Source organism: Halichoeres trimaculatus, unplaced genomic scaffold, assembly GCF_033239565.1.
Source record: "Halichoeres trimaculatus isolate MK-OKI-2021-1 unplaced genomic scaffold, fHalTri1.1 fHalTri1_scaffold_7, whole genome shotgun sequence".
NCBI lineage: Eukaryota > Metazoa > Chordata > Actinopteri > Labriformes > Labridae > Halichoeres > Halichoeres trimaculatus.
The window spans coordinates 39,018,197-39,031,480 of NW_027437185.1; the positions used below are offsets into that span (position 1 = coordinate 39,018,197).

Sequence of the window (13,284 nt, forward strand, 5' to 3'; positions counted from 1 at the left end):
GCCCTCTGAACGCCATCACACTCACAAACAAACACACGCACACACACACACACACACACACACACACACACACACACACACACACAAATAGGCACACAGCAGGTGGCAGAACCAGGAGCCAATGGGTGGGTGCTCAGTGCTAAGAGGATTAGTTACAGGGTTTGGGGCACGTCCACAGTCACGGGATTGTGTGTGTATGTGATTGTGTGTATGTGATTGTGTGTGTGTGATTGTGTGTGTGTGTGTCTGTGATTGTGTGTGTGTGTGTGTGCCTTGCTGAATCCTGTTGTATCCACCTCTCCACAGATGAAGTTGCTGTAAAAACCTTTCCCCGACCCTCAGCGTCTCTTTCTCCAGTTTCCTGTCGTATTGTTGATCACATGTTGATCACATGTTGATCACATGTCGATCACGTGACGATGACCTTGGTCAGACCTCAGCGTCAGACTCAGGACTTTCTGAAATCTCTGAAATCTCTGAAATCTCTGCTCTGTGTCATATTTCTGAACAGAAGCAGCTCCTGAAGCTGTGTACCGCAGCAGACGGTTCGTCACGGCTCCCTGGGAGCTCCTCTCTCCTGCTCGGAGGTGATGAGGAGCCAGGCTGGAGTCAGGGAGGAGGCTGGACCTCCTGCCTGCAGCCACCGGCTCGTCGGCGCCCCCCGCTGAGCAGTGACAGCGCTCTATTAGCGGGTCTTTCAGCCTTTTTGTTGCCAAGCGTTTTGCTTTGCCAAATTTCCTGGTTCTGCTTAATGAGACTAACCTAAATTCCCCGAGGGATGTTTGTCACTACGGGAAGCAGCGAGGCTCAGACTGAGTCATGTGAGCTGGGATCAGCTCAGGCCTCTCACCTGGTCTATTCACAGAGTGATGACTGAAAAATCTGCTGTTAGTTTGTTCTACTTTTCTAAAAAACAAAAACTGTTCCAGGAATTTTTAAAGGAGGAGAGAGAAGTCACGTATGGCACGTTATCAGTTTGTCCTTCGATGCTGAAACTCAGACGAGCAGATTAACACCCTACATGCCAGTGAATATGAAGCAGGAGCTAGCTAGGTTCAGCAGCTAGTTAGCTTAGCTTCAGTTAGCATAAAGATCTGATGTGAGTTTATTAGAAAACAGCTGCTAGATCTAACAAAAGCATCTTTAAACTTGATCAGTGATGTTATTGTTTTGTTTGGTCATGAACTACAGCCTCTGTGTGTGTTAGCTAAGCTAGCCTAAGCTAAACTAAACTTATACTTACAGCCAGTGGAAATCTATATGTTGCATATTTCCAAGATTAAACTCTTCCTGTATTTTTTCAGTGTTTGATGGATGAAGTGTGAGGAATTAACCAAGTTTGGCAGAAACGTATAAATTTATTTGTCAGGAATGAGATTTTCTTTTCTGAGTAAGAGCGAGTCTCCTCCCACAGAGGCCAGCGTCCTGAGCAGCCATGTTTGATGAAAGCACTGACTGCTGAAAACACACAGCTACGAGGACGAAAAGGAGGAAACAGGAAAATGAAGGATCAGGAGCTTTTTGGACCTGAAGGCCACCGTCCCTTCATGAACAGCGTTAGTGAGCAGGATTTAAAGAGTTTTCCCACTTCCTTCCTAACTTCAGAGGTTATGACACAACAAGAGCTAAAGGCCGTCCAGTGACGGCGGCCCTGGGGAGCTACTGATCTATCCGGGTCCGGGTCTGGGATCCTCTAGCGCTGGGGGGCGTCCTTACCTGGTAAATGTCTGACAGGCTGCTGCTTCCAGAGTCGCTGGTGATACTACATCCTGAGTGGCTGGAGGAGACGTGGGTCACCTGTGGGTGCAGGCCGTCGGCCAGGTGAAGTCTGCTGAAGTCTGCAGGGAGCTGCACACACACACACACACACACACACACACACACAACATACACACACATGGTCAGTATCAGCCAGCTCTGGCCTCTCGCGCTAACACAGGAGCTAACTGCTAGCTGAGCGCTCACAGCGGGCGCTGCGCTGCTCTGAGAGCAGACAGGAAACAGGACGTACAGCTTCATCTGTCCACAGGGATTTGACTGAGTTTATTCTCTTTTACACGTCTTATCACAGTGAATCTGGTTTGTTGACGATGAAACGATTAAAATGGTTAGCTCATTCTGCGGGGTTTCTGAGCTATGCTGCAGAGCTGAGCACATATTTCCTCTGCTGTTGACTTCCTGTTAGCTGCTCTCCATGCTCCAACTTTTCTGTGAAGAGTAAAAACAACACGCGGCTCTGCATACATCAGGAAACCCCCTAATTAAAGCAGCCTAACCTAAATGAGGAGCAGGCCGTACTGGAGGGAAACCCTGAGAGTAATTCATCGCTCACAGAGACGCAGGAAGCCCCGCTGTAATTAAACACATCGTAACGAGCCAACCCACTTCTCTATAGAGATGACCCGGACTGTAGCACACATCAGAAACCCCCCGCTGACCGAGGGAGGGGGGCGTGAATTAAAGAGATGATCCTGATTTATTCACAACAGGAAGATGAACCGTTAGCGCCGCGTTAGAGAAACGAAACGTGTTTAAACAGCGTTAATTCACCAGAGACTCGTGTTGGAGTCTGATGCAGAAACATCTGAAATAAAAGTTGATTTTTCTCCTTTTTGACACATTTTAAACCACGTTTTGTAATAAATCATCATTAACTATGTTTTAGATAGTTTAAGCTTTAATAACTACCTCATGTTTGTGATTTAACAGAGAAACTAATGACTTTAAACGTGATTAAAACCTTTCATGTGCTCCCTCTGCCTGCTCTCACTGATCCAGTTTTTCACTGATAACCAGAACTGTGAAGCTGGATTTGTGTCTTAATTAAACTCTGGTTGTGTGTGTTTGGTTGATTTATACTCAGTAAATGTCAGAGGAATATTACAGTTCAGGGTGTATTCCTCTGACATGTTACGTGTTGTTTTAAACATGTGATATGAAGTGTGTTGGGTTGAACCAATCAGATCAGAGCAGAGCCACGGGGGCGGGATCATAACTCTAATCAAACATCATGAACTGGTTCACAGGGTCTACAGAGCTGAATATTTGATGGATGAATGTTTTATTTACCAACATATATCTGATACTCCTCAGGGAGATCGCTCTCAGCCGCCTCCATCCTCCATTTCTGGCTGAAGCAGATCGTCATGAATAATTCATCTTCACAGCGAAAAGTCAGAAACGGCAGATTTAAGTAGGTTACCTCATTCCTGCGACGCTCTGAGTGTGGACGCTCAGAGAGGTGTTGGTGTTTTTAAATGCGTGGCTTCAGACGTAAAGTTTCTGAATTTTTCAGAGCGCAGAGGATTTCCTACCGTCTGCTGTGAGGGGTGAAAACTTTTAACCCGGCTTAGCGACGCGGCCGTACAGGAAGGTCAGGATGAGCTCTAAGAGGAGACGAACATGTTTTCCTCTCCTGATGTAAATCCCTCTGTACGTGTGAGATGGGACAGATAGCTGTGCACACACTTTCCAAGCTTTTAGCTCCTCTCAGCGGAGCAGAGCTAAACGCTCTCTGAAGCCCAGGGCGCCACTTTGGGCTGTAAATAACCACACGGCCTCACGCCTCCTGGAAACAGGAAGTCCCACTCAGACCACACAGGGAAGAGATGGGAGAGAAAAGCATTCTGGGAAGTTCATCTGAGGCGCTCGTCAGCGTCTGAGGCGCTCGTCAGCTCTCCCTCTTAATGAAAGAGTTTCAGAAACAGGATGAAAAGTGTTTATCGCCCTGGATGATTGGAGAGTTACTCAGAGTAAAAATCTTCATCATTCATGAAGACGGAGCAGCAGTAAGAGCGAGGAGCCTGAGGTCATGTGACCTTCCTGTTGGGGGGGGTTGTGTGTGTTCATGGAGGAGACTGAGAGGTTTCAGCCCCTCAGGCTCTGAGGTGTGTGTGTGTGTGTGTGTGTGTGTGTGTGTGTGTGTGTGTGTGTGTGTGTGTGTGTGTGTGTGTGTGTGTGTGTGTGTGTGTGTGTGTGTGTGTGTTAATTATCTGGATGGCTGCTCGAGCTGAAACGGTCGACCAGCCGACCCAGTCACTCGCTGACCCCCCAGGCTGCTCCTCCCCGTCCCCTCATCAGGACGTTCGCTCTGCACGCCTCCAGCTGACGGCGGCGGCGTCATTACCACGGCCGGATGTTATTGTGTCAGTGTGACCAATCTCTTTGTCTGTTTGGAGCGGCGGCGGCGACGCCTCAGCACGGCTCCTTCTGATGATTTCTGGGCCGACAGAGATCACGGGGGAGGACACAGCTGCTGGTTTCATGAGGCCGGTTTGGGACAGATCACTCTAACCAACCGTTTACAACAAACAACAACAAACAACAACAACCTGTGCACTAAATAAAAACTACACTCACACTGAGGGACCATACAAAGTCCTTCTGTTAGGATCAGCAACCATGAGACCAAAACCATGTGAATCCTAAAACCAGCAGCCGTGGTCTGACTCAGTCTGGGTCAGCCTGTCGTGGCGGTGGACCAAGGTTATAATAGTTAACTAAAACCAAACTAAAAACAAAAATTAAAATTTAAAATACACTACAGTTAACTCAAACTAATAAAAACTAGAAAAGAAAACAAAAACGATAAGTAAACTAAAAAACTAACTGAAACTAACTAAAGTTAAAGACTAAATGTCCTTAGTTTTCGTTTCTGACCATATTAATAACCTTTAGGATTAAAATTAATCTGGCACATTTTCCCAACCAGTTTTACCACAGTTTTCAGCAGTTGTCAGCGCCGTACGGCACCATCATAGAGACGTACTGGGACGTGCTTGTTTCCTGCACTGACTGGCTGTGCTCTGTGCTGAGACCAAACGTAGAGGAGCAACGAATCAGAGCATCTGTGACAGTTTAATTTCATCTGAGTCTGACTTTATTGTTACAGAGTCCAAGTTTCTCATTATTAAAGCTCATATTATATTGTTTTATATAATTTAAGTTCATATTATTTTTATATAATTTATGTTTATATTATTTTAAATAATGAATGTTTATATTATTTTTATCTAATTTGTTTATATTATTTTTATTTAATTTATGTTTACATTATTTTATATAATTTATGTTTATACTATTTTAAATAATTAATGTTTCTATTATTTTTATTTAATTTATGTTTATATTATTTTTATTTAATTTATGTTTATATTATTTTTATTTAATTTATGTTTATATATTTTTACATTATTTATATATTCATTTAATTTAAGTGTATATTATTTTCTTGTGTTTAAGGCAGCAGCCAACAGTTCAGTGTCAGCATTGACTGAGCAGTGAGCACTATAAAATTAAACTGAAACTAAACTGAAACTAAGCCTTGTTGCAAAAATTAAAACTAAATAAAAACTAGAATGCCCGCTCTGAAACTAATTAAAACTAAACTGTAATGGAAACTGTCAAAACTAACTAAAACTTAACTGTAATGACAAATCCAAAGCTATTTTAACCTTGTGGTGGGCGCGCTGCTGTATTGATACCATCTCTGCAGAGTTTTCACGGCGTTACGCTCACAGAGCTGCAGCTGAATGATCGTTGATGTCAGAGCATCAGTCTGCTCAGTGAGCGACGTTTATCTAAAGCTTCATTCACAGGAAACCACAGTCTCCTGGTGTTCAGAGGACGCTCTCCATCTCTGACTCATGTTCACTGTGAGCAGCGTCTTCAGAGATCTTTAACAGGTTTTTATGACTGTCACTGACACACTTACAAACCAACTGGTTCCTCATCAGCACGGCTCAATGTGAAGTTTCTGCACTTTATCTGCTGTTTGAAGCACTTCCTGTCTCTGTACGCAGCATAAACATGTTAATAACTCACTGAAAGCAGAGAGGACATCTCCATCATGATCCTTTAATATTAGCTCCTAAAGACGTCTTGTTGAATCAACCAGTTCCCAACGTGCACGGCTCAGCATGTTGCTGTGTGTTTAGTCTGGTTTTAATATGTTGGAAAAAGTTTACGCTCAAATTTACTGACTTTTACTCAGAGTTATGGAAGTTTGTACAGGGGGGACGAATGAACATGGAGCTATCAATTAAACTGCAGGATAACTGTGTTAAATAAAGAGAAATGCTGCAGACTAACCAGCCCCACCCAGGGGTCAGAGGTCACCTGCTTCAGGTGACGTGACACAGACGGAGCTCAGGGTTAGATTCATGAAACGCTCTGGTTAACGGGAGCAGAGGTCTGACCTGGTGGTCTACATGTCAATAATACTAACACCATCCTGACGGGTTTCCACAGGCCCCGCCCCCTCCTGTAACTACACCCCCCCCATCATAAAGGGATGGAGATAAAGGGTGGGGGGGTTGTGAACGGGGATAAAGGCAGAGGATAATAAACACTTAATCCTTTCTCTGCTCTCATCTGGGTCAGCCGTCTGCTGGTCAGTCAGCCCGGGTCCATCAGTCCCTGAGCATGTGGTCGCATGTGGTCGCATGTGGTGGCATGTGGTCACCGACCTCTGCGGCCCAACAGCACGCAAGATACTGGGCCAAGATGGACGCCGACGCCGACAGTGACACGCTCTCATGAAGCTTTACAACCAGAGACACGACGACATGACGACACCAAACTACAGCTCACACACCGCTTCACTGACCTGTTTCAGGTGTTCTCAGTGAAAACCTGCAGACCTGTGGTTCCTCACCTGTCTGACTGACTCTCCTCCACCCTGCACACCTGTGAGGTGAGCTCCACCAACCCACAGACCAAAGATACCAACAATCAGCTGACGGCAGGATTAAGCATCCTCTAAAGCCGCAGCTCGCCGTTCTGCCTCCGTCGGAGCAGATGTGGCGCTGCCTGAATCACAGCACCGACCTAATGACCCAGATTTCTGGGTGGAGGCTCCGGCTGCCTCTCAATCTCTGAGCCGCCTGTGGGGGGGGGGGGGTCTCTGATGTTAACCAGGAAACATGGCGGCTCAGAGCTGCATCACAACTTTTCTCTCTGGTTTTCTCTCTGACTCGTTAGCCGTGGAGAGCTGCCAGCGTTGGGAAACAGCAGGAACATCCCAGAGCGCTGCGTCCACGGCGGCTGCGTCCACGGCGGCTGCGTCCACAGCGGCTGCGTCCACAGCGGCTGCGTCCACGGCGGCTGCGTCCACAGCGGCTGCGTCCACAGCGGCTGCGTCCACGGCGGCTGCGTCCACGGCGGCTGCGTCCACGGCGGCTGCGTCTCACTTCCTGAGCCTGATGGATCAGGAGATTAAACCCTGTTGGGCGGGTGTCCCATTAACATGCCTGATTCGCTCTCTGGGGTTTCCCTGCTCAGCCACAGCTTTCCTCGCCAACGCCACGCGCCTCAGCAGCTCAGAGAGGAGGGGGAGGAGTCACAGCGAAGTGACCGCTGTTATTAAAACCATGAGCTCCTCTCCTGCTCAGAGTTTCTGTTCACTGTGCTGCGTCAGTTTTTATTTACAGCTGGTTATTAAACCCAGACACGACGCCACTGATGGAGACGTCCAACAGCACGTGGCGTCAGAGAAGAGCTGAGCTACAACCCCTCTCTGATTTATTATCCACGCCCAACAAAGCTGAATCATTTCCCCATAACCGCTCTGATAAGGAGCCTCATTCACAGCTCAGCTACTGCCACAGATAAAACCATAAACGTCCCTAACAACCTGATAAACCCAGACGGAGGCTGAGGCTGTCCACACACGCCGCGCTGCTGTAAAGATTAAACAGCTGGAGGAGAGCGGACACAGAACGACGAGTAATTAAGAAACATCACATGTAGCTGAGAGGGACCACGAGCCGACCACAGTGATGTCACCATCATTATCAGAGCAGCTATTGGCTGCAGCTGCTTTCCATGAATGTCTGAGCTCTGTTTGTTAAAAACCAGAGGGAGGATGAAGAAGGAGGTGATGAAGAGGAGGGTAGAGACGTGAACGTTCCCCTCACACAAAGAGAAACTAAAATAACTTCCTCCACGCTTCCCTCGGCGCACAGTGTGGAAATAACTTCCAGGCGCTGAACGATGGCCAATTATCAAAGCAGCCAAACGCTGATTGTTGCTCTCATCGTCTCCCTGTTTTACATAATCACCAGTTGTGCTAAGTTGCTGGCTCTGCTGCTGGTTTGTCTAACTCCACGTGCATATGCTGCCATCATGTTCTGGCTGAGAGACGGAGACTTCCTGCCAACGAGACGCTGAGTTTGAACGATGTGAGGTCTTCATCCTGTTGTTCTGTCAATCAGACTCTCTGATCCTCGACTGTAGGCCTGTCACGATAATCAATAAATCAATGAACCGATCGATAAATAAAAACGTCCTCAGTAAGTTTTCCAGCCTGGATAAACTGACACGTGCTGCATGTTTGTTTTCCTCCTCTCTTTGGACCAAAGAGGCTGAATGAGAAGATGGCTCACTACGTCTATCTTTCCTAACATCGGGGTGCATAGGTTCTATAGCAGATTTAGAGGATTTATAGCGGAGTGAGCATCTGTCAAAAATGTGATCTTTGGGGTGAAGACGGGGCTGCTCGCGCGTACACACGGAGAGAGCTGAAGCAGCGTCCTGAGGGGTAAGGAGGAAACACACGCTAATATGAGTGATGGCACCAAAGATACGGTTCTTAAGCCGCCTGCCACAGTCCCAGTGTGGGAATATTTAGTTTTTTATCAGAATGAACAAAGTGTGAGCTCATGAACACCAACGAGCTGATATGTGGCATTTGTTTGAAAATAGTGGCGACGAAGAAGAAGAAGGGGAGGTGCAGCGGAGCCTTGTTCTTTGACAATCAGCTCTTACTGAGGCTTTTGGTCTGCAAAGGAAATAGAAATAAAAGCTCCAAATGGTGGCGCTCAAAGACAGATACATTACCAAAGAAATGCAGCCCTTCAATACGGTTGAAAGCCAGAAATGTTAGAAATGTTTGACAGACAGTACGGATTGACTGGGAAAAAGTACATGTTACAAACAATTCAGGAACTGTATAAACTCCCTTTGATTTAGGCTAGAGTTTTTATTGTTGTTGGTTTTTTGGAGTTTAGTTTTTTCTTTAGAGACAGGGTCTATGTTTTATTGTTTTTGATTAGTATTAATTACTTTCAGTGACATGTATTTTTTTCTCTTTCTTGTTTGTTAAATTTATTATATTTTTTGTTTATTTTATTTCAAAGATCCTGACCTTTTAATTACAGTTAAATACTCTGAAGAAATTAAAGTTTCTTGTTTTTGATATGGTGTACTCACTTTATTACCCAATTTATCATAATTACATCAATGAAAAAATGAAGAAAAATCAAAATAAAATTGACAATAAAATCGTTTATCAGCAATAATATTTTGGAAAATTATCATCTAGCAGAATTTGTTATCGTGACAGGTCTACTCGACTGTAACACACACAGCGACACAGACTGCTAACCACATGCTAATCTAAACAACACAGGTAAATCCAGCATCAGAGCCCCACCAACCCCACCAGAGCGTGTTAAAAAGAACACGTTACATGTTCAGGACATGTTGATGGTATGTAGCTCTGGTTGCTCTCCATAACTCCACACAGTCTGACTCCTGGAGGAGGTTTTGGGGCCTGTCTGAGCCTCGGAGCCTCCCTGAGGACAGCTGGCTCCATCCCTCACCAACACTGACACATTTATGACCATTAAAGGAGTATTACGCTGCTTTTCGTTGGGCGTATGTGCTCTGTGAACCAGGAGCTGTCCATCAGAGTGATTTACAGCTCTGCCCCTGGATGTCTGCGTGTGTGAGTGTGTGTGAGTGAGTGTGTGTGTGTGTCTGTGAGTGTGTGTGAGTGAGTGTGTGTGGTCCCTCTGTGTGAGTGATACCGGCGGCGCTGACAGCAGATCAATCCGTTTACCGTTCAAGTGCAGATCAGCTGGGCCTGGAGAGCGTCTGCGTGAGCTGAGTGTGGCTGCTTCCAGCACCATGGACAGCGCCACCAGCACCAGCACCACCAGCAGCGGGAGGAGCAGCAGCAGGAGGAGCAGCACCACCACCACCAGCAGCAGGAGCAGCAGCAGCAGCAGCAGCAGCTCTGGCTGCAGCTGGCCTCTCTATGAGGCACTAAATGACATTTTCAGTCATTTTCAGCCAAACTGCTCCACCAGCTCTGAGACTGGATCTCTGGGAGGCTGAGGAGGTGGAGGAGGTGGAGGAGGTGAGCTCCATCCTGACTCCACCTCTGCTCTGATCTGTTTACTGCTCCACTGATGATTTTTTCCTGATGCCGTGTCGTTAATTTCATGGGCATATCTAATGGAGCTACAATCAAATCCTGTCACTTCAGAGTGTCGTAAAACATAACGAGGGTCGTAAAACACACCGACATCTGTGCAGCTGTGTGTGTGTGTGTGTGTGTGTGTGTGTGTGTGTGTGTGTGTTAAAGATAAGGTTATTAAAACACAGTTTGAGTCATGGTAACGTCTAACCCCGTCAGGTCAATGAGCTACAACCATCACAGGCTCATATACGCGGTTGTGTGTGTGTGTGTGTGTGTGTGTGTGTGTGTGTGTGTGTGTGTGTGTGTGTGTGTGTGTGTGTGTGTGTGTGTGTGTGTGTGTGTGTGTGTGTGTGTGTGTATGTGTGTGTGTGTGTGCGCGCAGCGAGCACATGGAGCCGTTTCTAGATCAACACACTGACACAGATCGGAGGCTGCACCGGGCGCTGAGCCCCCGGTGAGCTGGTCCGGGTCTGAGTCTGGTCCTGGGCCCGCCCTGAGGGGGCTCGGCAGAAACCCGACGCCGTCCATTACCCGCGGTAATCATATCTGAGGCTCCGAGCGCAGACAGGGAGGAGGAAGGAGCTACTTACCGGGGTTTTATCGGGCTGGCTCGGGACTCCATTGCTGTCTGACGCTGCTAATGGTTTCATAATGAAAGGATCCTCTCCGGGCTAAAGTCTAACATCCCGGACCTGCTCTAGGCCAAAGCACAGACCCCCATCCTGATCCGCGCCTCCTCTCCCTCCTCTCCCTCCGTCTCTGTGACAGTTGGGCAGAATCCGCTGTTTCTGGGCCTGAGCAGACTCCACAGCAGCAGCAGCTCCTGCGTCTCTTCCTGCCTCCCCGCACACAGCCCACAGAGGGGGAGACGCGGGAGGAGAAGGAGGAAATATCCCTTTAATCCAAGCTGAAGGCGAGCCAGCTCCTCCTCTCCGCTCCGTACAATCACAGCTCCTGGCGGAGCGCGGCGGCGACCATCCAAACACAGGAGGAAAAAAAGAGGAGGAAAAATGGCTGACAACACTTTCACTCACGTTAGCTCCCTCCGCCTCTCCTCTCCAGCTCTCTCCCTCTCCGTCTCCCTCCCTCCACCCAAAGCAGAGCTACACACGGGGAAAGAGCAGGCGCGCACTGACGCCTCGCTGCGCCATGACGGTAAAAAGCCCGAGACGCTGCAGCCTCCGCGGACACTGCTCGGTGGAGCCAGCGGTGTGTTTGTGACGGAGCGGGAGCAGGGGGAGGATGTGTGTATGTGTGTCAGCGGGGGGAGGGGAGGAGGAGGGGGAGGGCGGCGGCGGTGGTTGTGGTGGAGCTGGGGGTGGGGGTGGGGGTGGCGGGGTAAGGACCTCCTCCCTCACAGACAGAGATGCTGTAAGAGCAGAGCTGCTGAGGCTGAGCTCCTCTGAGGGGAGCAGAGAGCAGGAGGAGGAGGAGGAGGAGGAGGAGGAGGAGTAAAGTAAGAATGAGGGATGGAGGGATGAGTGGAATAAACAGACAGAGCTGGGTGGATGAATGGTTGGAGGATGGAGGGAGGAGAGGAGGAGAGGAGGAGAGGAGGAGAGGAGGAGAGGAGCACAGTGGGAGTAATGCCATTATCACGCTCTCTTCAGCTCAGAGCCAGGCTGGAGCCGGTTGGCATGGAAACGGGATGGAGGAGAGCGGTTTCCTGGGCGGGGAGACGGAGACGGAGACAGCAGCACCTCCTCCTGAGAGAGCAGGAGACGAGCAGACGGAGAGGAAGAGGAGCAGCGTTTGTTGGAGGATGGAGGAGAGATGGAGAGGAGGAGGAGGAGGAGGAGGAGGTGGGAAAAGATGGAGAGGCAGCGGTGATGTCACCCTGTCACACACACACACACACACACACACACACACACACACACACACACACAAACACACACCACCATCCAACCCCCTACACACACACATTACACACACATCCTCCAGGGCTTTCAGTTGCTGTGGTGACGGAGGCGGAGAGATGGAGGAGAGAGGGGTGTGTGTGTGTGTGTGTGTTTGTGTGTGTGTGTGTGTGTGTGTGTGTGTGTGTGTGTGTGTGTGTGTGTGAGAAAGCGACAATAGCCAGCCACTTCACCTTCGCTCAGCTGGAGCAGGATGAGCAGCAACGTCACCAACGAATCAACAACACACAGAGAGCAAGAGGGGAAATAAGTGTGTGTGTGTGTGTGTGTGTGTGTGTGTGTGTGTGTGTGTGTGTGTGTGTGTGTGTGTGTGTGTGTGTGTGTGTGTGTGTGTGTGTGTGTGTGTGTGTGTGTGTGTGTGTGTGTGTGTGAAGCTCTCCTGACTGACAGAGATGTGAGGGCGGCTCTTTAAATGACAAAGCGTGTCAGAGGGAGTAACGGGGGCTGAGAGGCCGACAGAGACGGCGGCTCCATCAGGAGCCAATCAGATCGCTCACAGAGCTCGCACTCAGAGCTCGCTCTCAGAGCTGAAGCTGCTGTCATCAGCTCCGTGTCTATAACTCAGGAAGGTACACAGCACCCAGAGGTGTCAGCTCAAAAAGCTGGAATGATCCTTTATTCTTCAGTTTCTGTTTCCTTCAAACACGTCAAACACTTCCTGTCAGCTCATCACGCCCAGCTGTAAATACGATGTTTGAAGAGAGCAGGAGTCACATGACAACATTTAGCTTAACGTATCACCAGGCTGTGCTACATACTTGGTTCTGATTGGTCTTAATTATTGTTGAGTGATTCTTAAAGCAAACACAAAACTTTACAGCGGTGTTAACGGCTGACAGAGCATCAGCTCAGAGGGAGGACGACCAACGGGAGGAAGAGATGATCAAACACACAAAGAGCAAAGACACAGACAGAGACTCTTTTTTAAATTCAGGAAATCTGGAAAACTAAACCATAAAACTATAACTGAAGCTTCCTGAACCAACATCTTAATCAGATCAGGAAATTATTGGTTTTTCCAGCAAAATAAAACATCTTTGTGTTGGATTCACTCTTTGATGTTTTCATATTCTCAGCTATCTGTCTTGGTGAAAAGTCGTATTTATTAATATTTTTTCTAGTTTTCAGGTCTTAAAAACTACTATCCATAAACAATATTCA

The 13,284-nt window shown here is 47.9% G+C and overlaps 1 protein-coding gene across 17 annotated transcripts in view; it reads right to left on the reverse strand.

The window, feature by feature from the left end:
• The window catches only part of rapgef2b (Rap guanine nucleotide exchange factor 2b), a 122,680-nt gene that overhangs the window by 25,468 nt on the left and 83,928 nt on the right, over positions 1-13,284 (reverse strand). For 12 of the 17 annotated variants that reach the window (XM_074673304.1, XM_074673311.1, XM_074673310.1 and 9 more), the window contains one exon: positions 1,717-1,848. The exons of 3 other annotated variants lie outside the window; for them this stretch is intronic. In XM_074673304.1, coding sequence (XP_074529405.1) covers positions 1,717-1,848 — 132 coding nt within the window. Of the gene's footprint in view, positions 1-1,716; positions 1,849-10,794; positions 11,390-13,284 lie in introns of those variants that run through there. 2 more of the 17 variants (XM_074673315.1, XM_074673316.1) reach the window with 2 other exon arrangements.